Source organism: Melanerpes formicivorus, unplaced genomic scaffold, assembly GCF_026170545.1.
Source record: "Melanerpes formicivorus ecotype bairdi unplaced genomic scaffold, bMelFor1.0.p_v2 SCAF_10, whole genome shotgun sequence".
NCBI classification, from domain to species: Eukaryota; Metazoa; Chordata; class Aves; order Piciformes; family Picidae; genus Melanerpes; species Melanerpes formicivorus.
In genome coordinates this window covers 17,240,116-17,266,106 of record NW_027142362.1, presented here as the reverse complement: position 1 = coordinate 17,266,106, position 25,991 = coordinate 17,240,116, and the positions used below count along the sequence as shown (strand labels likewise).

Here is a 25,991-nt window from a genome sequence, read left to right as displayed (position 1 = left end):
ATCGTAACCAAACATTGTTGGTGATTGTGCATCTGCAGTTTCTAACCTGTGAAAGGGGCTAAAGTCCATGATTATTTTTAAGGTCCAAGACCTGAGTTCTTCTTTCCCATGGCAATATTAAGGGCTAATAGGCTTGCCTCCAGCACAATAGGCTTGCTTCCTGCCTGCTTATTTCTGAACAACTTGGGAACCCTTGGCTTCCACTTATCACTGCATATTTAGTTGTCCACTGAAAGGTTTTTAACCAAGGTTTTGGTGTAAATCTTTGGTAATTTAACAGCTGTCAGTAGACCTACAGCTGTGCATAGCTATTTTCAGAGGAAGTTAAGATTCTAAACAAACAGTTCAGATCTCCCAGTTCCTGAGGCGGGCAGACCCATTTAGAAAATGTCTCTCTGATGTCTGCCAGACTGCACCCAATATTCTGCCAAGTCACTCTCCATTTGTAAATATTAGAATGTGTTATAGTTACAGATATAGTAAAAGAAAGAAGGTTTAAATTATACAGCTGAAAAACAACAAAGGAAAATAAATGTAAACCAGCACATGCTGTGTGTGCTGTAGGTCTACAGTCTTGCTATTAGATGACAAAGATACCACAAGCTAAAAAGGTCACTCAGTTGAATGACTCTCATGTTTTCTTAAATGCATATTTTTGCTTCACCAAAATCTATGGAACCTCTGCTTGTCTTTCATTTGTATATCCTGCTTTGAAGATGGTATAAAAGGAACGCTTAAGCAGGAAATGTGTAGACAGGTTATTTGACATGAACTTTGCAATACTAACTCTAAGGGACTAAAGATGATGATAAGCAAAAGGCAATGGGAAAAAAGAAGTATTGAGTATGTCTTCATAGAGAAAACTATTGAGGAAAATATATGTAGCAGTGTATGAGCAAGGGACAGGGTCAGTCTAGTTATACATGATCTTGCTGCTGCTTACTGAGAACATGAAAAAAACCTCCAATATGATCAAAAAGAAAGAATTTGTTATGGAGGAGGAAGGGGGAAGTCTTTTTTTTTATTTGCCTAGAATGTCAGCTTGTCCTGCTATGCCCTTGTGTCATTTTTCTGAAGAGTGAGACAGCGTATGACAGTATGACAGACCAGAGTGGCTGCAGGTCCCAGGGAAGTGCCATTCCCAGAGCTCGCCCTTACATGTGGAGCAGAATAAACATCAACTGGGCATGTCCTGCCATGTAATGTGACATATTAATTGGAGTGACCGTCCATCTTCTATGCATTTTTGCTGTTCTTAGGCAAGGATCTGACAGGGATGGTTGACCTGGCAGTAGGGAAAGGCATAGACAGGGAACATAACATGGAAGCTTTTCTGAACACAATGCCTGGGTGTGAACTACAAAACTACTCTTGTTCAGGATAGCTCAACTGCAGCGGAGGTAGCTACTACTCTCTTCCTTTGGTGTCATCTATTCTTTCTACTATATACTTCTGCTTAAAGAGTAACAGATCTAGAAGGGAAGAGAAACTTGTAAAACTACATTGCTAGTAAAGCTATTTTCTTCCAGGCCAACAAGGCATCTCATGTCTCCATTTACTGTTTTTCTGTTTGTTTCTGGGGTTTGTGACAGTGGGTTCACCCTTCCCTCCCTCTCCCCTCCCAGATCTCAAAATCTGAAACTTGTATAAAAGGCATTTTCCAAGGCTTAACTGTGCCACTGACCTGTGCTGGACATGTTGCAAATCTGACATTGCCTTCTGTATACTAGGCAGCAGATTTCTAACTCTTTGCAGTGTTGACGCCTGCTCTCACAAAGAGAGGGAAATGAGGCAGAAAGATCCCACTGCGACAATTAGTGGTTCACAGAGAAGTATTGAAACAAATAATAAGTGGCTGAAACAATTCAGGGGAGGGAAACTCTAGCTTCCTACTCTACTACAATCTGATCTTCTTTCTCAGATTCCCTCCTTCCTTATCCCACTTGTGATTTTCACACACTTTCATTTCCACTGTTAGTGTGAGATGATTATTCATGACTAGCAAGTCCTGCAGGGCAAACCCTGTTCTACCCTATTTATTTGCTAGTCTTATTTATGCTGTCATCTAATATGAATTTTCAAAGAACTAGTGTGTTGTTTCCAGGCTGTTGTCACCCAAAGGATTTTCATTAAACTAGCTGAAACTGATTCCTATTCTTTGACTGAGGCAGCTGGCCAAAGAACTGGCTCATGGGCAAGGGGGTCTTTCATGTTTGGAAGTAAAAATACCCTGATATTCCTTGCATCTCAGAACTGAATCTTTGCAGCTTTCTGGGTGATTGGTGCTGGTGGCTGTCCCTGCCCTCATAAGGAGACAAGATGTGGCTGAACAAGTAGGTTGATTCCTGTTGTCACTCAGATCTTTCTTTGCTTGGTGAGTTAATATCTCCCTCAAATGCATTCTTTTATACTGCATCTTCTGCTAGAAAATTTAAACTTTAAACAAACTTTTCCTTTGTAGATTACTGCAAGAAAACCTGCATTTAAATTCTCAGTGAATGTTTTTTTCTGTCAAGCATTTGTGTTTTGCTTTCTATTTAAGAGTTACACATTTTCATGATCTCTTTCATGTCCATCTCTCTCTCAAAAAAAAGCAGTCAGTAGCCTGAGTATATTTTGTTTGTTTGTTTTTATCAGATAGCTACACTTGTTATCTGAGACTATGAAAGACTTCAGATAACATTGCAATATAAAGAGAAGGGGAGACTTGTAGCTCTGTAATTGTTCAGAAGAAATTGAGTGTCAGCTGCTGTGATGCAGAGATAAGGTATGGGAAGGAGTGCTCCTCTGTAGCATGACAACAGCTTCCTCTTGCTGTTCTGGGGAAACACGATGCATGCAGCTCTGAACAGTTCATTGGCAATGGGAGGAGATAGAGGGATGAGAGATAGCAAGTACACTGCATTAGCCCTTGGGAGGGAGCAATCATTCTGAAAGTCAAATAGAAAACAAGAGATTAGGGAAATGGGAGTAAAGGCAGCAAAAGAGACAGGATGGGAAACAAGTGACAAGTATGTGTTCCTTGGCTTTTCAGAAGGCCTCCTTGGGGTATCTGCATACATGTAACAAGGCTCCAGCTCTTTGATGCTGTTAATGGCCTTTGGGGGCTCCAAGTTGGAAGCTAATGCTGTTCAGCTTTTCTTAATGCAGAAGCAAGTCCTTTTCCCTGTGAGGGCTGATAAAGTATGACAGCTAATTTTCAGACTGATAGAGGCTGAGTAATCTTTCCTCAATATCAGGAGTTAGGAAATGTGTCAAGCAGAGCAATCCCACCATGTTGACTAAGTACATTAAGTAATTATATATCTAAGTACTTAGGTCTTTGCTCTTGAAAAGAAACTGTTGTCTCTAGACCATCTGACCATAGTTGTCTCTCCCAGAAGAGAACAGTAGTTGTATAATTGGCGAAGTAGAACATCTACTCTGTGGAGGAGATTAGAACTAAAATACTGTAATCTGCCAGACCTATTCTTACCCACTTGCTACCTGCCTCAGCAATTAGTCACTTATTTATGTATTTCATGGTCAGAGTAGCAGAGTGTTTGCTTCTTGCTAGATTGTCTGCCACTGCCAAACATACTTCAGTCTAGCTCCTGAAGAACAGATACATGTTTACCTGATACAGAACTGCAGCATTACTTGGGAAGGACTGGAGGAATCGTCTCTGGATTAAATCTGTGGTTTCCCAACCCACATGCAAGTGAGGCCTCAATCTCTGGGAGGTAGCATAGCTAAACTTCTCTTAGTGTAATAATGCAGCCTTTCTTAGCCTGTGAGAAATCTTTTACAGCTGCATACAGCTGTCTTTTTACAACCGAGATCTGCCATGGTGCTCACAAGGTGTCTGAAGCTGCTTGGGGGTGCTATGTTGTGACAGTTGTCTGGTCAATATGCAGGAATATGTAAGTTTTCTGCAGTAGATCTTTTGCTTAGAGCCTGTTGCTATACATGCAGCTGGGAATGGAGTAGTTTTATTAGTGCAATGAATAGCACAGTCAACACATCGTCTTTTACTGAGTTCAAGTGTAGTCAAGCCCGAAATGTTGCCATGAAGAAACAACCTGATTTGCTGTGCTTTAAAGCAAATGGGTTCACCTGGTTGAGTCAGTTCCAGCATAACAATAATCAGTTTAATTTTTGTTGTTGTTGTTAAAGCATAAAACTAAATGTTGCAATGAACTGTTGCCAGTGAGTATCTGGTTCTAAGGTTTGGAGCTCATGCTGGAGACTTTATTGTGCTGTCCAAAAAAATGTCCACAGGGATCTGAGGACCAGTACACTTAATGTAAACCAGGAACATAGAGATAAATCCATTTTTTCTCCTCAGATGCAGACTCAAAATGTATGAAGATTCTCTTAATCTATGCTTGTCACTGGTTTTCTTTTCACAGTGCCAGCGTCTCACTGTTACTAGCTTGGATTAAAATCTCAGATTTTTGGGCGCATACTGGCAAGAATCACACATTGTCTTCCAGTTGTATTTCTGCTGCAAGCAGATGGTTTTTCACCCAGACAGTGAGAACCAAGATGGCAGTTATGTTTTCTTGTAGTGTCTGAGGCCAGCAGCATGGGGTGCATTAGTGGCCTCCTCACAGCATAAGGCTGTAGGAACTGAACAAACATCTAGATACCTAATGTTATCTATCTATCTATCTATCTATCTATCTATCTATCTATCTATCTATCTATCTATCTATCTATCTATCTATCTATCTATCTATCTATCTATCTATCTATCTATCATATACTACCAGCGGGCAGGACGGCTGTTAGTGGAGACTGCTCTGCGCACCGGCGGGAGGTGCGGGGCCTATGCAGAGCCGGCTGTCACCGCAGAAGCGCGAGTGGGCGCCGGCCGTTGGGGCACAGGACTGCCTTTGCTTCCCCGACGGTCTCTATGTGCCCTTAGTGCCAGATGTGGCCGGGCATGGGGCGGCCCGGGCTTCGTTCGGCACGGTAGCACCTGCGCTCACTGCCCTCGCGCCAGATAGAGGCGGGGGTCAGCAGGGACCTGCCATCGGCCTCGCTCGTTTACGTGCGTGCCCAGGCGCCGCTGGAAGGTGCGGTTCCCCTCGCTTCCCCGCCCCGAATGCTTCAGGCGGCAGCGCATCTCCGTCTTGTCGGCTTCGGCGGGGCGCCGCTGGTCGGCGCGGCCGCCAGGTGGCAGCAGTCGCGGGGCGGCGTTGTCGCTGCGCGGGAGGCCGGCGGGAGCGAGGGGAGAGGCTGTCCCTCACCCCCTGAGAACCTGCCTCGGATTCTGCGGGGCGACCTGCAGCCGCGCTTTAGAACTCCCGGCGGAGGGGCCTCCGCCTCCCATGCGCCGGAGGCCGTGCGTGTGCCAGCTCTCTCGCCCCCGCCGCACGGAGAGCGCCTCGTCGTGGGGCGTGCGGACGGGACGTGCGCTGCGAGGGACGCCGGCGCGGAGCTGCGCGGTGAGGCGAGGCAAGGCCCGGCCGCCCCCGCGTAGGCAGCGCCCCGAAGAGGGAGCCCCGCGCCAGGTGGGGGGCGAGCGGGCGAGCTCGGCGTCTCGCCGGGGGGGAGCGGGCGTGTGATCGGCGGTGCGGGCAGTGCCTCAGAGGCTCGGGGATGGCTGGGGCTGCGGGGCCGCAGTGGGGGCTTGCTCTAGTCTGGGTGTGCGTTCGGAACCCAGCCTGAGGTTCTCGCACTCTCTCCTGGCTGTGACAGAGCTTTCTGATGTGCTCTGCGAGATGCCTGCGCCTCGTGTTTCTGCCTGGTTTTGGCTGTGTGAGTAGCCATTTCGGAGCTGCTTTCCCTGCAGGCTCGGTTTCCAGGGGCTGCATCCAGAGGGTGTGTAAGGTGCTGCTTCGTTTTGCCTCGATGTCCCAGCAGCAGCAGTAACTGCACGTAGTCGGAGCTGAATCCAGCAGTTTATATGAGAGAGTAAAAGCAGAGACTAACTTTTCTCAGGAAGAATGCGTGTCGCAATTGTTCTTGGTTTGGGCCAGGTCTTTTCGTCTATTTAAATACAGTGCGCAAAGCATGAACTGTGTTGGTGTTCGGTATTTCTCTTCACGCTCTCTTGCCTCTGGCTTTGTTACACTTTATTCTGTCCCTAAATTGTAGCAGCAGTTGAGCTATTACTGTTCACTTGTCAGGCTACAGCGCTGTATGCCTTAGCACAGAGGAATTTGGCAATACCTTTTCTCAGCCAGCTATAACTTTACATTTTTTCAACTGTCAGTGCCCACACTTCTGTGTTTAATGATCCTTGACACGCTTGCCATTAATTCGTCCGATTGTGTGGTGGTGTTTTTTTCTTTTTTCCCCCATGGCAGAAGCATGAAAAGTTCAGAAAATCTGTCAGCAGTGAGTTCCACAGGTTAATGTGTTGTGTGGAAAACCTGCTTCCTTCAAATCTACTACCTGATACCTGTCCTGATGAACTCTGCTTGTTCTCTGCTCAGGGTGCCTTTGTGCTATTTCAGGACTGTATTCTGTTGTTTTCTGCTCTCCCTTATTTTCAGGTAAAGAATTCTTAGGTTTTTGGTCACTTCTTGTATGAGAATTATTTTGTGTCTCTTTCCAGTGTCATCACCTTTTTCTGTATTTTTATTGTTCTTTTATATGTTATTAATCGAGGGATCAGCTGTTTGCAGAGAGGACAACTTGTAAGTTTGTGCATCAATGATGTGAATAGCCAACAGAAGTAACACAAATGTTTGTTAACTCACTGTGTGGTCATCTGTTGATAGGTCATCATGGTTTATTGTTTAAATCATAAACTACTGTCTAAGTAACTAGTTGTTAGAAGCCCAATGTGATGCCCAGTGGACTTTTCCTGTTCTGTCATTCTGCTGTGCATGTTTATTCTGTCTTCTCTGGCAAGAGCAGGAACTGAAAATAGCCCAAATTTGTCCAAGTTTAGAGCTGTTTGTGGAACTGCCAGTGCACTCTTACCAACTTGATGTATCACACTGTAGCTGGCCAATTGAGGCTTCCTTGTGGTGTAAAATTAGTAGTAATCTGCTGGTTTATGTGATTTCTACCCATTTGGTATCATCAGGGGTTTAAAATGAAACTTGATACTGCTGAAATCTGTTAGCTGTAATTCTTGATGATTTCTTTTCCATCATCTTTCCCCCAGGGAGTCTAGTGGGACTAGGAGGAGAGACTGCCTTCCAAGGAGAAAAGTACTGTAAAATGAGGATTTTTAGCAAAGTTAGAAATAAGAGGTGAGCTGGTTTGGGTTATCATATACAAGCCTTCATACTAAGTGTAAGTAGGAAGCATGGATTGTCTGTCATAATTGTGCTCTCAGCATAGCTTGTCAGGTTTTATTTAGGAGAAGGGCTAACCCAGGTCTTGCTGATGATGACTCTCATCTGAAACAGCTCCATTGGAACTGGAGGAGCAGTTTCTGATTCTTGACTCTTAACTTTCAGAAGCACTTGAAAATGTTGCATGGCACAAGATTTCTGTCTTTTCACCCTTCATACAACAGTTTCATTCAGAGCTCCTGCAGATTTAATTGCAGAAAATTAATTAGGTTGCTGATAGACAGTGATGAGTTTTATGACTGCAGTATTAAAACTTTGCTTTTGCTCTAGGACAAACTGAATAGCTGCCTTCCAAGCAGTTGACCCGGGTTCGATTCCCGGCCAACGCAGCCTTAGTTTTGGAACTTCTTAAATGGCTCAGTTGGTAGCACATAAGACCCTTAATGGGAAGGTCGTGAGTTCAAGCCTGCAGTGGGCAGTAGTGTCTTCCCTACTCTAGTGGTAAGGGCTGTGGTGACAGGTTGGACTCGATGATCTTTGAGGTCCCTTCCAACCTTATGAATACTGAAATACTGAAATACTGAATAACACTGGTAGGCAAACATTGCCTGAAAGGAAACCAAAAATGGTCAGAATCATCTTAAAGACTCAGCCTGGCCTGAGTGTGTGATTCTATGCAAATAATGATAGCATAAAAGCTGGTTTTCTGTACAAGTGGTCTCAATTCTCTGTGATGTGATATCAGATGTGTGATGGTCTGACCATTCGCAGTGGCAGTTGTAGTGAAAGTGGTGGTGAAGAAGTGCCAGTGAGACACTTAGCAGTAGTATTTTGTTTTTTCCCTTTTTTCTTTAAAATGTAGTTTATAATCAACAGTTAAGTGCAGTCAGTGTAGAGACGTCTACATGCTTTGAGTTGTTCTGTTAGAAAACATTAAGGTTTGATGATTAAGCACTTAAAATGCCAGGAAACTCCAAAGTCAACCATGCACAAGCAATTTTAACTGTGTCCCCTGTAGTGTTGTATTATCATAACAGGCTTCAGTTGTAGAAGGTTGTTATTTTTTGCAAGTAGGAGGAAAGTAAGAGCAGAAAACAAACTGTATCAGACCAATTTCTTAAATAGTTTTGGCCCTTGAGAGTACCACTTCTATCATTGTAAGTAGACAAAGCATTTTGTAGCTTGTAATTGTGAAAATCTTCCAGTGGTCATAGCACTAGCTGCAGGATATAGTCTGTGAAAAGTCTTGTTCCCTTAAGTAGGCACATCTACAGTTCCTCTTAGTTCTTTTATTTTCAGAAGCAGTTTAATGTGATGTAAATGACGTTTGGAGGGCAAATCAGGTAATTGTGAAGCTAATTCAGTCATGAACATGTATGGCGTAAATAAGTGGTTGACAATAGCAGAGACAAATTCTGTAATGTAAACCAGCTTGGGTTATCTTCTCCTGGAATGTTCTGTCCCACCCATTTTTCTCTTGGGGCCTTGTGAGTGTCATGTCACACATCACATTTGGGTAGCTTCTCCTTGTAAAACTTCATGAAGATAATTTGCATGCCAAGTGTTCTATGACTAAAAAAAACCCAAACCAAAAATATATGCCAGTGGGATAATAATATCTATATATATATGAGCAAAACAAAATTATGTACCATGTGCGTCATAGTTTATTATTGTGTTTCTTCAAATCATGGCTTAAGGACTTGTTTGTTGGCTATTTCACATCAGTCCTGTGCTGCTGCTCCTTGCTATCCCAGCTCAGTGTTTATTTTGGTCCTAGTTTTGGAATTTCCCTTCACAGGAAGATTCCATATTCCTTATATGGAAAAACTATATTTTAAAATTTGACTTTTTTCCCATTTGGTTCTGTAGATTCTTTACTCAGTAAGTGTGAAAACCACTGTCTCTTTTCTTTAAAGTTCTGATTTAAGGGTAAGTAAGTCAAGGAAAAGGTTATCACTAACTTCAGTGGCTTTCTGATCAAGGTGTTCTCATGTGATGTGCTCTTGTCTTTGGAAAGCATGACTGTGGTTTCAGCTGTGAAATCTTGGTGGAGTTTTAAACTACCATTTCAGTATTTCTTTAAAGTCTATCTCTTGATATTCCTGCTTTCACATGTAAGGGACTGCTTCTGTATATTGCCTGGTTTTACAAGCAGACAGTGCTTTTTCTGCAGTGGAACTAGTGGTGTGTCTGAACTGTGGCAAAGAGAATCATTCTTTGCTGGTAGAATGACTTAACAATGCATGAATGCAACTCTTCTCAGGCATTGGTTCATATTCCTTATATGCATTCATCAGTTGGTGTTAAGCATTAAAATTTTCAAGTATTGATATGACTGCATTCTTGGAGTTTAGCCCTGCCTGAAGTGCAGATCCCTCCTTTTTTTTTTTTCCCAAACATATTTCCAAATCATCATTTCATTACAATTGTCTGTGAAGGAGGAATCAAAATGAAGTTCTGTTTCACCAGGAACAGGGAATTCCCTGTGAACTTAAGAAATGTGGATTTTGATGAACACAAATCTACAAGTTATAATTTATTTATAAAAGAAGTAATGAAGGAGGCTTTGTTAGCACAGATATATTTAAAGTCTTCATGTGATTTGTGGAAAGAAAGGAGCAAGCTTCAGAGATCTGGAAATAAATTTAACTGATCAAATGTTGACCTTTAGCAGAGTCACAGAAGCAGCGTTTGTGGTCTAATGTCAGTTTATTGGTGTCCATTACTACCTTGTGGAGTGTTTAGAAATCAGAAGGCAGATGTGCCCCAGAATCATTACATTGGCTTGCAAATCCCAAAATACTAAACTACATGTTTTTGGAGTCCTTGGAGTTTGCAGTCTTCTCTTTGTCAGTACAAGAGTTAGTAACTTGTTCTGCTGAGAGTTACGCTTCCCATGTAGTCAGTTCCTGGAACTGTGGCCTTTGGGAGTCTCATCGGGTACCAAAAAAATGATGTTTAATTTACAGGACTTAGAAAATAAAATTCAACCCTTTGCAGAGAATCTGCTTAATCATAGCTGTGGTTCTGTATTCTCCTTCTTTTAAGATTGCCATAAACTCACAAGTTATACATAGCTATCTATGATTAAGTGTAGAGAGAAGTGCAGTTCTTTGGAAAGCTACCTCGTTGGGGTTTTTTTTTTGCTTTTTTTGTCTTTTTCATTTTGCTTACTTGTGTTTTGTTGCTTCAGGTTTTGTTAAATTCAGGGGTTACTGTTGTGACAACAGAGTTGCAACTTCTGAACTTTGTCTATGCCTGAGAGTTGTATTTACTTCTTCTTGTATAGGTAAGAAGTTTAGCAGAGAAACCTAGTAGTGAGCAGTGTCTTTTCAAATTTGTCTCTGTCAATACAGAAGCAGGGCTGACATGACCCCTTGGATCTTGCTTGCCTGTGAAGTGGGGCAAGGTTTGTCCTTGATAAGTGAGCAGGAGGAGAAGGCTGCCCAAAGTTAAATGTTTGTTGTAAGCCTAATGATACTGTCCGTAGCATTGCATAGAAGTAGTATGGTTTCCTGCTTTTTGCCTTCTGTGGGAGATGTGATACCCCAGTTCAAATGTTTTCTCTGCTCTTACTTTGGGAAGAGGATGGATAAAAAAGCTCCTTTATAAAGCTCTTCTTCATTAGAGCTGCTTCTTGGTGAAAAACACTTGTTGTGCCTGGCCTTGCTGGATCAGCATTTGGATATGTGTAAGCATGGAATATTGCTCCCCCAGGACAAAAACGTCACTTAGATACTTGACTATCCTATGACTAAAATCAGTAATCCCAAATCAAGTGGATTCCCCTGGTGCTCCATTTGGATTAGCTGGAGAGAAGTGCGTGGAAGGACAAACCTATCTCTAAATGGCAAGTTCAGCAAAGCTGTTGACAATAATCTGAAAGTAAATGTTGACTTGGAAAGTTTTCAGATGTCCTGGATTTATTTTTTTTTTTTTTTTCCTACCCATGGTAAAGATGATTACTGTAGTCCTGGCTTGCTAACATCAGGCTGCTATTAGTTGGGTGTATATTGTACTTTAATTTTTGTTTGGCTATTTTTACCTAAAATATGTAGTTTCTACGAAAGTAAAAAGAAGAAATATTTTTGCTTATCAGATGGGCAAAGAAAAGCAAGAGCCTGTCCAATCCCATCCTGCATAATTACAATAAAATGACATCCCATGACACAAGCTGCCCCAAAGTGTGATAAATTATATGGAATGGATGCAATTACTTAATCTGGCAATGAAAGCTCTCTCATTTTCCTGTAGTTCCATGGAGCTGCACTCACTGTGGAAGTGAGTGTGGGACAGCAGGCAAATCTCCTTGCTGATCTTCAGGGTCTGTATGTGGAATTTAACCACTTAACTAGAACAACATAAGAATAAAGCTTTAAAAGAATAGGTTGTGTTAACCATTAACTGTTGATATTGTTCAGCTTTGGTGGCCCAGGAAATATTATTCGTGTTTTGAAACATGGTTAAGGCAGGGTGTCGGTTTTGATTTTTCCTGGAGTGCTAAGTAGCTTCTTCAGGTATTGCTTGTACTTGATAATGCATATTGCACATCAAAAAGACTGTCACTGTCTTGTTTTTTTCTTTCACAGTTCAGAGGTTTCCTCACATTGGCATTAAGGAGCTTGGAGTACTTTGGTTGCCCCTCTAGCAATGTTTGCAATTTTGCAGGATCAGGTTTAGATTTATTACTTAAGCACTGCCAATGCTGAGATAATTAATCAGTTGTCATAAAGCTGTCCCTTCGGCCTGTATTTGTTGCTGGCCAAATTCATCATACCAGGGCTGAATGCAGAGTAATAGTTTGACAGCATGTTTAAAATTTAACTCATAATAATTGATAATTATTTTAAAGAAGAAAAAATTAATCCCTATCCAGTTTTGAATTATGAGGGCATGAAAGGACTAAAATGTCTTTGCTGTTTTCATGCTGTTAGAATTGGACAGAAAGTGATCTGACTTGTTTTGAACCACGCTGCTAGCGATTAAACGGTGATTGTTTCTACTGCTTTGACAAGGAAGAGGAGAAACTGTTTCCAAATGTAACTTGCTGGCAATTGAAGGTTCGGAAAGGTAGGCTTGGTTTGTTTTGCTGTTTTCCTAAAGTTCTATTAGAGGGGCTTTTCAAAATTCCTATTTACTTAGACCATACAGATTTTGTACTTAATGAGGAAACAGTGTCAAGCAGTGCTCAAAGAGCGATTATATTCGAATCACATTCCTTTCAGCAAGTCTTCACCTATCTCCAACAGTGAGTACTCAAATAAAGGATTACAAGTCACTGTATAAATCCCTGCTTTTCTGACATCAAGCACTATGCACAACAGCAGCAGCAGGCTCTGATTTAAGGAAAAACAAACTTACAAAACTCAGTTGTTTTTTTTTTAAAGGTCACCACTGATCTTGCATCCTCTGCCTGTGGCATAGGGACTATTTAAAGCAGCCATGGAAAGTCCAGCGTGTTACCAGCCCTTTTTAATAGGCTGTGCTTGTTGCCTTGTGAATTCATGCAGCCTTTCATTTACATTTTAAGTCTCTGGTTTTCAGTTTGTAGACATGTGAAAATTTTATTTAAAGCATTAAGTGATGTCAGGTGAAGGTCAGTGCACTAGAATAACCTGCCCTCAAGCACAAATAGGTTCGGGGTCTAGTGCCAAGAGATGACCTTTGATTTCTTTTTACCTGATGCAATAAGGACCCTGTTCAGAATTCTTCATTCTCTCTTTACTTAGGCAAAGTCCCAGCCACTTGAATAGTTTGCTTGAGCAAGAATGGTTACAAAAGTTCTCTAAGCATGGTATGATTATGGCAGAGGTTTCAGCATCACAGATGAGTTTGATAAACTAAATTAGATTTGACATTTATTGCGGTCAGAAAAGAGAAGTGAAAAGTGAGAATGGATTTTGTTGTGACTTGCATAGCTGCTAACTCTGAAATTACTACTGCTAAGTAGTGTTTCTAAGCTACATCTGATCAACAGAGATAGTGAGCAAAGATGTTTGTGTTATAACATTTGTTATATATAGGCAGAAAATAATACTTTAATCTGAAGTCATCATTGATTTTTAGATAGAGCCAGAAGACTTTGTGTGCTGTCAGCTGGACTTGTATTGTGGCAGTCATGCTTTCCTGTCCCTGCTATCCTCCTAATCCAGGTATGCCACTCAGCAGTGAGATGCAGAATCACTGAAAACATCCACTTGGGAGAGACTACAAAGATCATCCAGTCCAACCCTCTACCCAGCACTGAAGGCTCAACACTAAACCATGTCCCTATGTGCCAGGTCCACATACTGCTTAAACACCTCCAGGACTGGTGACTCCACCGCTGCCCTGGGCGGATCATTCCAGTGTTTGAGAACCCCCTCTGTGAAGAAATATTTAATAACATCCAGCCTGAACCTCCTCTGGCCCGACTTGAATCCATTTTCTCTAGTCCTGTCACTTGACACCAAGGAGAAGAGCCTGGCCCCCTCCTCCCTCCAACCTCCCTTCAGGCAGTTGTAGAGAGCAATGAGGTCTCCTTCCTCTCAGCCTCTTCTTCTCCCTTAGATGCTACTTGTAGGTCATGTGCTCCAGGCCCTTCATGAGCCTCATTGCCCTTTTCTGGACATGCTCTAGTGTCCCTCCTGTAGTGAGGGGCTCAGTACTGAACACAGTATTTGAGAAGTAGCCTCACCAGTTCTGAGTACAGGGGGATGATCACCTCCCTGTTCCTGCTGGCCACGGTGTTTCTCATACAAGCCAGGATGCCATTGGCTTTCTTGGCTACCTGGGCACACTGCTGGCTCACATTTAGTTGACTGTCAACCAATATCCCCAAGTCCCTCTCCGAGTCACAGCTGTCCAACCACATCCCCAAGACTGTAGCTTACCATGGGGTTGTTGTGACCCAGGTAGAGGACCTGGCACTTGGCCTTGTTCAACTTCATACAGTTAACCTTGACCTGTTGGTCTAACCTGTCCAGGTCCTGTTGTAAAGCTTCCCTACCCTCTAGCAGATCGACACAGCCACGCATCTTGGTGTCATCTGCAAAGTTACTGAGGGTGCACTCAATCCTCTCATCCAGATCATTAAGATATTACAGAGGACAGGCCCCAGTACTGAACCCTGGAGGACCCCACTAGTGATAGATTTATCTCCATTCACTACCACTCTTTGGGCCTGGCCATTCAGCCAGTTTTTAGTCCAATGCAGAGTGCACTTATCCAAGCCTTGTGCCATGAGTTTCTGAAGGAGGATGCTGTGGGAGACAACGTCAAAGGCTTTACTAAAGTCTAGGTAGACAATATCCATGGCACTTCCCTCATCCACTAGGGAGGTCACCTTATTGTAGAAGGAGATCAGCTTAGTCAGGCAGGACCTGCCTTTCATATGCTGACTTGGCCTGATTGCCTGGTTGTCTTGTAAGTGCCGTGTGATGGCACTCAGACTAACAGACCTGTAGTTCCCTGGATCATCCTTCCAGCCCTTCTTGTAGATGGGCATCACATTTGCTAGCCTTCAGTCAACTGGGACCTCCCCAGCTATCCAGGACTGTTGACAAATAATGGTTGAGTGGCTTGGTGAGCACATCAGCCAGCTCCTGAAGTACCCTTGGGTGGATCCTAGCTAGTCCCATAGACGTGCACATTTTAGTGGCACAATAGGTCATTGATCATTTCCTTCTAGAATGTAGGGGCTGCTTTCTGCTCCCCATCTCTATCTTAGAGTTCCAGTGGATGAGCCCTCAAAAAGCAACTGGTGTCACTGACAAATTTTGAGGCAAAGTAGTCGTTCACTAGCTCAGCTTTTTCCTTGTCTTTGGTCTCCAGGTTCCCTCCTACATCCAGTAGTGGGTGGAGATTCTCCCTAGCTCTTCTTTCACTGTTAACATACTTACAAAAGCTCTCCTAATGACACTGACCAGATTGAGTTCTAGCTGAAGTTCGGCCTTTCTAATTTTCTCACTACATATCCTTGCAAGAGTCTGGTACTCTTCCTGAGTTGCCTACCCCTTCTTCCATATCCAGGAGAATTTCCTTTTCTTCCCAGGTTCTCAAAATGAAGTATAATAATTTTTTCCAAACTGTTGTGTTGCAAAATAGGGTTGCAAACAAGCTAGGTTATCCTGCGTGAAGTAGTGTATGGTTAAGTGGGAAGGCAGTATGCAACCTCCTCCTTTTAGTACGCTGTGACTAACTAGTGCTGGTTTCCACTGTTTTGTTAAAAAAGGGATTTCTCTTAACCTGCCCTTCTGTGCAAGTCCATGCAGGAGTTGTAGAGAAGTATGATTTATCTTCAACCTGTTTGGCTTTTGCAGACATGAGAGTGGATACTCACATGCATCAGCTTGAGGAAATGAAATTACAAGTAGCCAAATTGATTCAGTTCTTTCAAAGTCAGATTCTATGGTCAAGTCTTAGACCTACCATCAGGCAAAGCTGTCTTGAAAGAATTAGCACATTTATTTATAGGCTGGGAAAATCTCAAGACTAGAACCTGACCTGGACAGGGTGACTGGAAGTCAAAACAGTACAGTTTTCCTGGCTACTTGAGTTTTTGCATAGCACCATTAGCAAGTGTGACAAGGGTTGTTAGTAGCTCTGTGAGGGTAGTATCTTTTATCTGTCAACCATAAACTCATTCTTCACAGACCACTGGACAGCATCTGCCAAGCTATGTATTTCCTTAGAGGGAGATTTTAATCTTCAGTGAGTGAAATGTTCCAACTCTACTGCTCAGTGATTGATAGTCTGAGATTCCTTGAATGTATGATTATCTTCATGTTTTTGTGTCATGTACTGATATCTCCTGTAGGAGCATAACAGTTTATGAAGTTTACATTAATGGATTGAAATACTAGCTGTCATCTAGACCACCAGAGCACATTAGGCATAGCAGCAAGACAAGCTTTGTAGAATGTCTAAAATCCCCATCAAACTGATGGGATGAGAATAATCAGCTCTCACTGCCCACCCTTAAAGGATCTTGCAATTAATTGTTAAAATGCATGAGGCTAAAGAGTTCACTACGTGAAGGTAGGGTATATACAAGTATTAGGATATTTTTGGGAGTCTGAACTGAACCTGAATGAAATGAAGACTTCAGGAAAATTCTATTCAGTGGCCTCAGTCTCAAGGGGTAGAATTGAGAACATAAATTGTTTCTGGGTTTCTGAACCTATGAATTTGATGTTTATTCTGCTGTCACTAATCATGCTGAATCTTCATTTGTCTTTCTTAAAAAGACAAATGTGTTGTTTGACACCATTATTACTTAAAGTTGGAAAACTTAGGTTTTCCTTTTCATCCCCCTTAACACCATCTTCCCATAAAGAAGAGGTGCACCTCTGCAAATGTACCCCATCAAATGCTAAAGGCTTAACAGCACAGTTGGCATATGATGCTGCTATCCTCGTTGCCTATGTATTCAGTATCTATGTTGTGCTGCAGCCCTCATCAAAGTTTTATTGTGGGTGAAAGATAATAGAAAATGTGACATAAAACTGATCTCCAGTGCCTCTTCTGAGTTATACTTTTATTTATTAGCATGCAGAATTTAATAGTGGCAGAATTGTAAGATGACTTACTGTCATTCTTTCAGTTAGTTGTCACAGACCTTTGACAGTCCATTGCTTCATGTTGGCTTTAAATTCCATGGTATTCTCTTTCAAAATTAGAAAAGAAACACTTAATTTCACAGTACTCTTGTAAGACCTCTCATTAGACCTATTATTCATCATTATGTAAAGGACATACGTACTTTGAATGGCACCTTGTCACCAGGAACACTTGATTTTCACCTATCAATGCTATTGAATGTTGCTGAATACTCAGACCAAAAAAGTTATTCCCTGAAGCACAGTGTCCCATGTTTTATTCCTTTTTTTCCCCTACATGAAAGTTATGGGCACGTATTTAAAGTTGAAAATTAACTCTTATGGTAAGTGGCTTAAAAAAACAGAAGAAAAAAGGCTTGTGTTCCACCAGGCAGAGGTTTTCTTTATATGGCTGAAAAATAGTTTTCCCTCTTTGCAAAAGGAAGGTGTCAACTAACTGCATAATAATTATGTAATAGGTGATTTTTGCTTGATGAGAGGGGTGTTTCCCAGCTGTGTTACTAAGAAATAGCTGATTATACTGCTGTTGCCTGTTACTTCTCTTGTACATGTGCCTTCAATTAGATTTGCTGAAATAGTTGTTTTCTATGACCTTTGCAAATAGGACATGTTATAACTCTCTGAATGAGGCTGGTGGGCCCTTGATTTTCGTGCAAAAGACAGTAGGGTCTCAGAATTATCATCTCTCTACCTCTTGATGTAAACTCCAATTAAATGCTGTTGCAAGCTGATGTTTTGACGAAGCTCAGACTAAGATAGGTAGAAAGAAATTTTCTTTGATTTCAGAGAGGGAATTTGTGTTCCAAATACAGGTGAATGGGTGCTTATAGAGATGTCAGGCATTTCCATCTGGCTTTTTAGGCTGTTAACATGGGGTTTTTTCTTCTTCCCTTTCCCTTTCCCTTTCCCTTTCCCTTTCCCTTTCCCTTTCCCTTTCCCTTTCCCTGAATATAAATAATGAGATTAATGTTGACCATGAAATCGTGTCTTTAATATATAGCATGCCCACCTTAATATATAGCGTGCAGTCTCTTCTGCATCATTGGTTTGGACTACTCAGGTTGTAACAAAGAAGTTCTTTAAAAGGAAAGCAAATTTTATAAAAGTATATGGTATGTGTTTTGTGAGAAGAGGTGATGGTTTCTAATACATAGAGCTGTGATAAGAAGCACCTTTTATAGCTTTCAAATGCTGAAACTGGTAGAACATTCAGTTCCTTGGGCTGCTAAGTATGGGACAGTGTCATGGGTTTTTAGGCTGCTGCTATTCATACCGTCCTGCCTCATGCCAGCTTCAAAATAAAGTGCTGGCTGGAGCAAAGTGGGGCTTGAAGTTCAGATTGTAACATGAGAGGATTACTTGTTCTTGTTGCTGCTTTAGGGTTGTGAGTTTTTTGGGGCATTGGCTTTTCCACAGAGATGATGGCTAGATGAGTGGGAGTGGGGTAGCCGCTGGTTTTCTTTTATGCTGTTTAGGTTTTTCTCTCCCTCCCTCCCTCCCATCCTCCCATATTTTGCTGTGCTTTTTCTGCAAATAGGATAAGCTAAAGTAATCATGCAGAGTATTATTAGATTATTAGCTAAGGTAATTGTTCATTTATGTTATTTCATTTATTCAGTAAAGTCTTATCTCTTTATCTCAACCCTGAGTTTTGTGTGTTACTTTTTTCCCACTTCTTTGTTGGGGGAGCAGGCAGGTTAACTTGTTGTTTTGCTTTAAACCATTTACAGATAGGTTAGTTTTAATGGTTGTGTGCAATGGTTGTCAGGGGATCTGTGAGCAAAATCTGCAACTACATTTACATGACACAAGTAGAATATCCTAATTGAATATCGAGTAAGTACTTTCATATGGGAGCAGAATTGCTCAGATCTTTACATACTTATCTTATGGTCTACCCAGTTTATTCTGCAGCAGTGATTCAGATCAGCTATGAGGAGTTGGAATTCCTTAAATCAGTATATTGGCTGCTGTAGAAGACAACACAGAGTCAAGAACTGAAAGTTGCACTCATTTAAAAGTTTCCTCATTTAAAAATGAGCTTGTCCATCTACAGTGTCATCATAAGAAATCATTCTTGTAAAAGTGGTAGTTACTAGGCATAGTTTAAAAAATAATGCCAGGTATTTGACCAAAACTGCACAGCCTGTCAATTTGAAATCTTAAAATGAAGTTAAAATGGATTTGCAACAGTTTCCAAATAGTTAGACCCCAAGATTCTCTGTCAGTTTGGAGAGATAGATGATCTCATTTCTGTGATTCATTTTACCTTTTACATAATGGTCTTCTGCCTGGAAACCACACAGGAGAACTTTAAATGCAATTATGTGTTTGTAAGAATTAGCTAATGCTTTCAAAAGGTGAAAGAGGGGGCAAAATCAGACTAAAAATGGCAGTTTTGGTGCAGCCTGAATATTGAGAAACATTTATCTTTCTGTGTTATTATTTCAAATACTGGCTTAAAATTTTCCGACACTTGACTTGATTTTGTGGTTTTCTGATGTGTGTGGTTTGTTGTTTAAGTTGGCTAAAGCTGATCTCCACCTAAACTACCTTTTCTGGATTAAAACACCTCAGGATTACTAATTAACTTAGCACTACAACTACAGCATGCTTCCTTTACAATTGATCTTAATTAACTGTCATAATTCATGCCACAACAATACACTTTATTTGATTATCAAACCTATTACTATGATGTTAATTCCATACATACACTTATTAGTGAATTTAAGAGTTCTTTAGTGACTTTTAGATGGGGTTCATTATAAAATGTCACTTTTATGATATTTTTATTACTAGTGCACATTCAGCAAATATATACCCAAACAAGGGTTAAGAAAAATGAAATCTAGGGGACAAAAACCCCCAAAATGCTACTAGTCATATGCAATGATCGCAGCTTTCAGCCTATAAAGAAGCAATTTCTTGCTTGTCCCTTTTACCCACAGGATTAATGTCACAATCCTTGTTGGATTTTTAGTTAAATTATATGTACTTCAACAAAGACTGAAGCAAAATTGTTTGAATTATGGCACCATCCATCATTAGATTTTTACAAGCCAAAATCTGCTTCTTTTGAATGGGAATTTTGGGTCATCATGTGTATGGTAACTGCTGGATTTCACCAACTTTGTCTCCTAGATTTTCACAGGACAATCAAATATGGAATTGAGTGTCAGCTGATCAGGTTACATGTTCTCCACTGAATTTCAAAGGAAGGAGCTGAAGTGTAGAAACACAGCTTTGTGGAACCGCAGGCACCTTCACCTAGTTCAGGACCGCAGGCCACGGCTGAGGCGCGGCCCTGAGGCCCCAGGGAGTGCCTCTCCTCTCGGTGAGTCAGGGCTGCCTGTCGCCGGCTCTGACTCACCACCGCGCTGTTATGCAAAAGCAGATGATTCCAGAGGCTTTGTTTAAGAGACAGTTAGTAGTTGCACCTGTGAATGTAAGAGGCTTGATCCTGTCTTTGTGTCTATTGTTTATGGAGTATAATTACAGAACTGGGGAGGGGTGGTGAGATTTTTAGGCAGGGAAATTAAAACTTCTGGATCTTGATCAAGCTTAGATTGGAGACAGGCACTGTGCTTTCTTGGACAGCAGTAGTTATCGACACGCCCAGAAGGAGAACGTAAAGGTTTCCAAAGCATTTTAGTAAAACAGAGAGGCACCTTCAGGGTTAGGTGTAGTAACTTGCAGATTTTGTTTTAATGAACATGTTTATTCCAGGTAATCATCAGAACTTTTCATCAGATCAAATGCTAGATTTCTCTGTTACACTTGTTGCTGAAAGCTTTGTTCAAAATGCAGTTACCGAGTATTTGAAGAGATTAGAACTCTGGTGATAGGTGTCAACAGGGGCAATCCAAGCTGTTGGAAGTATGTATAAATTATACCCTAGGTAAACCTGGTGCACTGTGAGGTGCTTTATCAAAATCTTGGGAATGAAGTAAAAATTGGATGCAATCCAGACAACTTGCATTGAACTCTCTAGCTGTGAACAACTAAACTAGTAGCCACAATATACCAGTGTGCAAGGCAACAGATTCAAGGGCATAACATATTTTTCTTAAAGTAGTTATAAATATAATTTATGAAAATTTTTTTCCAAAATACTGAGGGGAAAACAAAGGAGCTTTGCACATAAATGGAAAGATAATTTCAGAATGACATTCATGTTTCACAGCTTGAAACAGCTTCAAGTTGCTGTGACTGACAAGATACATACCGAAAGAAATACCAAAGGAAATTTAAGTAGGCTTGATGTTTAAGCAAATGAAATAAAATAGGGTAAAATCCTAGAGGAATCCTGTATGTGGTTCAGTTAACATATGTTCCTACATGATGTTGTGAGTGGTTTCTGCATCCTTGTTGTGAGTTAAATTAAAGGGTCTTGGATTGTTTCAGTAGGTACTGTACATATGGACATAAGAAATCTGTTAGTTAGTACATAGATGCATATGGATGTATGTGAAGTGACATAAGAAGTGTGAGCCTTACAAGAGGTATTCAGTGCTAAAATGACATTGGAATTCGGGACAATGAAATACCATCCACTTACAATACACAAAGGGTATGGTCACATGAAAAATTTCGTGTGACTGGTCCCGTGATATTTAAGAAGTTAACATAACTAATTCATTGTTTTTCTGCATGTCCAAACCACTTTGTAGGAAGATGTTTCTTTAAGTTAATTATCTGAGGGGGAAATCTCATTGTTGACTTCCCAGTAGAGTTTTTCCTGTTTCTCTTACCTTTCTTTATAGTGTCTGTGGTGCCTGTCCTGATAATTCTGATAAATTGCATCATTTAACTCTTTGATTTTTACTGGGTTCATTGCAACCGATTTCTGGGGTTGCCTGTGAACCTACTACTGAATTACTGTCATTATCTGTCTCTGCCCCTTTGGAAATTTCCATTATAAAAGCACTGGGTTTGTGTTCCAATTTCACTTAAATGCTGCTCTGAGCCCTTCTGACAAAGGGCTGTGGGGGTTGACTAGAAGTGGGCTGCTGGGCTGAGATGATTAAGGAGACTGCAGGTAATGTTGAGAGTAAAATCCAGTAAATATCAAGACAGTCTTGGTAGTATAACCACTGAGACTGGCAGCAGCAGTTTGAAGGTGTTAGGATCACTCACCTGCAGTGAGAAATGGGAAGAGGCTTTAGTCAGGGTCTTTTTATCCGGTCTCATTTTCTGTGGCCTGATGCACATTTTATTGTATGCAGTGAAACACCTGTTCCTTTGTCAAGCCGTGGCTGTTTTGGAGGGGATGTTTGAATTCTGTTCTGTGTGGTGTGTTAGTTTTGGGGTTTATTTTTGGGTTTTGTTGGCATGTGTGGTGTTTTGGTTTTTTGTTTCATTTTCTCCCTACCTAATTTAAGAGATTTTGTTTTCATCCCACTTGTAGCTGAAAAGAGGAAGACTGATGAAATGTCAAATATTTTAATGCAGTGCAGAAAGTCTTGGTAAATCTGTGGAAGTACAGCAATGAGAATTGTTCCAGTTGAGATATCAGTATTTATTCTGTTGTAAATAAGGTTACTAGAAAGTCTTTTGCTAGATAGTTCTATAGAGCTTTTAAGCTGCTTGTGGGAAGGTAATTTGACTTTCACATTTGCAAGGCTTTTTGCAGTGACTAGCACATAGTATACCTCAACAGGTGTTTTGAAAGTTTTCATGCCAAAATTCAGGCTATTTAAGTCCTAGCATTAACTGTCTCATGTCATTTCTTCTGTTGTATTTTTTTCCTGGATCTTCTGGAGGGAAAATAATTGTCATGTTTGCTCATTGTAATATCACAACCACCACTGCCAAAATGACATTTCTTTCAACAGGCTGTAAGCACCTAAGTACTTAAAGAATTTAAAAAGCACGCTCTCAAGTTGCTTAGGTAGTTTTAAAACTGTGCTAAAATGATACTTTAAAAGAAATGCACCTATAAATTGCAGTATGAAGTACTTTGAAAGTGGCATTGAAATACTGTTGAAAGTTGAGTTTGTAACGCAACTTGCTATTGACACTGAAGATACAGATGAACTGAGCTTATTAAAAACATATGTGTGAACTTCAAGCACTCTTTTTAAGAACAGTCTCCAGGAACACTGGAGATCCTTCCCCCACGTCTTCAGAAAACTAGAGATGTAAATAATATCTTTTCTGCTTTTTAAATTATGTCCAATTTACAAACTGCATTAAGTGCACATTTGTCTTTCTGTGAGTTTGAATCCTTCAATAATGTTCTACTGAGATTGTGTGCCTCCATACAGGGGTTTTAGATACAAAGATTATTGTGGAGTGAAAAAAAACCAAAGGAGTACATTAGTGAAAAAAACCCAACAGAATGGTAAGAACTTTGAACCATGTTGGTTACAATCATGTTGGATGTATATCCTCTGTTTTCAAGAAGTGATACAAAAGAATATTTCCTCTGTATGTTTGGTAATTAAGAGTCAGGTTGCACAAAGTGAGACGTCTGTTTTCTTCGGCACTCAAAGTGTGTTACTAACTGAGGGGATCTGTCTAACCCTATGGCTTTGTGTTGGTGCTGTGTGTGTGGCCTGGCCAAATGTTTAAATGAATACAGCTTTTTCTGAAACTGCACTAAAAGCTCAAATAATGTAAAGTGTTGCGGGCGATCTAGACTAAACCCCTGCTTTTGGAATTGCTGCCCGTGTTTTACAAAGTAACTTGGGTTGCGTTGACTCTGGCTGGATATACTGGGTGCCCACCAAAGCTGCTCCATCATTCTCCTCCTCAGCTGTCTCGACTTGGGGAAATTACTTTATCACCAGTCAAACCAGGTTAGAATCCCTTGGATTCAAATCAAGATTTTGCATTTCATGGCCTTTCATCACAGACCTTTGGCACTGCTGAAGTTCTGTGCCTAAAAATGGGAGGTGTCAAGCCTACTCAAGTTGTATGCACTGGATTTCCACTTTGAATTGTTGTAAAATTTCAAGAATTCAAGTAGATACAACTAATGTATCCAGTTTTGTAGGCATCCTGGAAAATACTGAATAAGCAGTGCTAAATGCTTTTCTCTTTCTGTAGGATTTGGGTGTGATTGACATTGTGCTGGTGCCACAGTGAAGAGGTATTTTTCACTTCAAGACATCTTGTGTTTAAGGATCATGGTAGACAGTTTAATAGTTTCTTTGAGGTAAGTGTTGCATTAAAACAGTTAATATCTTATTTAACATGTTCTTATCACATTGCAGTAAATGTCAATTTGGTTGTCTCTTGCTTTGCTGTTGTAAGTGTTTGTGTTGTAGAAGAATAAATTAAAATCTTGCCCAAAGACCAAATAATCAAGTACATGCATACCAGACATAGCATTCTGTGGTGATAATGCAAAAAGAAAGTTCTCAGTGTTTGTTTATGCTTAGGGTATTTGTTAGTGTGTGCCAACATGATAGCATATATTACTGGCTAGTTCCTTTTTTTCCCCTTCTTGAGGAGGCTGTACAGCTGCAGACATTTGGCTTAAGTGATTGATTTACATGTTTTAGTACCTGTGCTGCACCTGATTCAGGGATTTATCTTATGCATTCCTGAAACATTTTGCCAGTGGGCAAACATAGGGAAGACCTTTTAAACAGCTTTTCTGACAAAGGAAATATTCAATTCTTTCTAAGCTGGTCTGTGCAGTTCTGTAGTTGGGCAAGCAGATTCAGAGAAAACAGGCAGCTGTGATGCTGCAAGAGCACAAATAGACCTGCAAGGAATGACAGCTGCATGTTTTTTTCACTTACATGAAGATACCATCAATAACCTCTATGATCTTCCTTCTTGTCAGTTTCAGACAGCAATCTTTGAATTGCAATTCTCGCACCCTCCTAATATGCCAGGGCAGGTTGCACATCAAAATGTGTTCATCACATATTATCTCTATCACTACCTGTATTATCTTTTCTGCTGAGACTTCTGCACACATAGCTCCTCCTAATCTGTCCTGGTCTTAGACTGTTCTGCAGACATTCATTTGATTGGAAGTCAGGAAGATGAGACAAGAGCCATACTGTGGTAGTCACCACTAGTCACTTTTTTGCTCCTTTCTGCACAATCCACAGTTGGCCGTGACAGCCCTTATGAAACACAACTACTAAGGGACAGCAACCATACAGAAGTCAGTTTTGGTACCCTCTAACTTCATTCTTGGGGAGCTAATACTGCAATGACAGAGCATGAATTCTGAGAAATGTTCCTAAATGGGATGCTAAACAGTTTCTATTTTTTTTTTTTTGCTGCTCCTGCAGCAGAGCTAATAACATTTCACCTTGCTCAGCACACCCATGCTTAAGCAGAAATTGGTATTGCTGGGCAAAGAAAGTGGGGACGTTTGCTCTTTGAAGCTGGACAGTTTCAAGGCTGACTTTGCTTTAAACTAGGTACTTGGCTCCATACAATGCCATAACTGTGAGGGGATGAGCTGTACCAGCACAGCTCTTACACAGAGGTCTGAATTAAATCAACTGCAATTGACCTGTTCATGTAATCTTTAAAAGTTTTCCTTTGTTTGCAGATCACTTGTTCTTTTTGGCTATTCTGCACAGTAAGAATACCTGAAACAAGTCCACTGAAACTGGAGAAGCCTATTATTGTAGCTTGGGAGGCCTAATGCTAGTCGAGCATGACAAATAAAAAGGTCCCGTACAGAGAAGTTAGCCAAAGCAAGCTACTGAGGGAAATAACATTAACCAAATTAAATTGCTGCACACCAATTTGAAGCCAGAGGCTTACCTCAGGATACTTTAAGTATTCCTGGCAGATTTCTTGTGCATTTGAAAGAATAGGTTGATACCATTGTTTCTGAGTGATCCAATTGCAGATACAGAAGCAAACTTAAAGCTGGCTTCATTGCCCTTAAGCACATACACATAGATGGTGATTACAGTGCATCCTCATTAAATAATGGTCAGGAAAAGCTTTACACAGAGTAATTACATGTATGCTAAAAGTTTGGATTTTAGAACTGAAAACTTTAATCTGCTAAGTAATTCGCTTTGAAGATTACAGTTCTCAGTTCAGAACTTCCAGCCTTATGGATGATTTCAGAAGACTTTACTCGTGGAAGCCTGTAGCCCTTCAGACTGCTCAGAAAAATCTTCTATGTGAAGGATGAAAGCATTCATTTCCTTATGCAAAGTCT

At 40.9% G+C, this 25,991-nt stretch overlaps 1 protein-coding gene across 1 annotated transcript in view; it reads left to right on the top strand.

Annotated features, from left to right (window-relative positions):
- The first annotated feature begins 5,228 nt into the window (after positions 1-5,228).
- The window catches only part of THSD4 (thrombospondin type 1 domain containing 4), a 255,995-nt gene continuing 235,232 nt past the window's right edge, over positions 5,229-25,991 (top strand). Inside the window, exons 1-2 of the mRNA XM_068143956.1 lie at positions 5,229-5,498; positions 23,894-24,002. Coding sequence (XP_068000057.1) covers positions 23,974-24,002 — 29 coding nt within the window. The 5' untranslated portion in view covers positions 5,229-5,498; positions 23,894-23,973. The remainder of the gene's footprint in view (positions 5,499-23,893; positions 24,003-25,991) is intronic.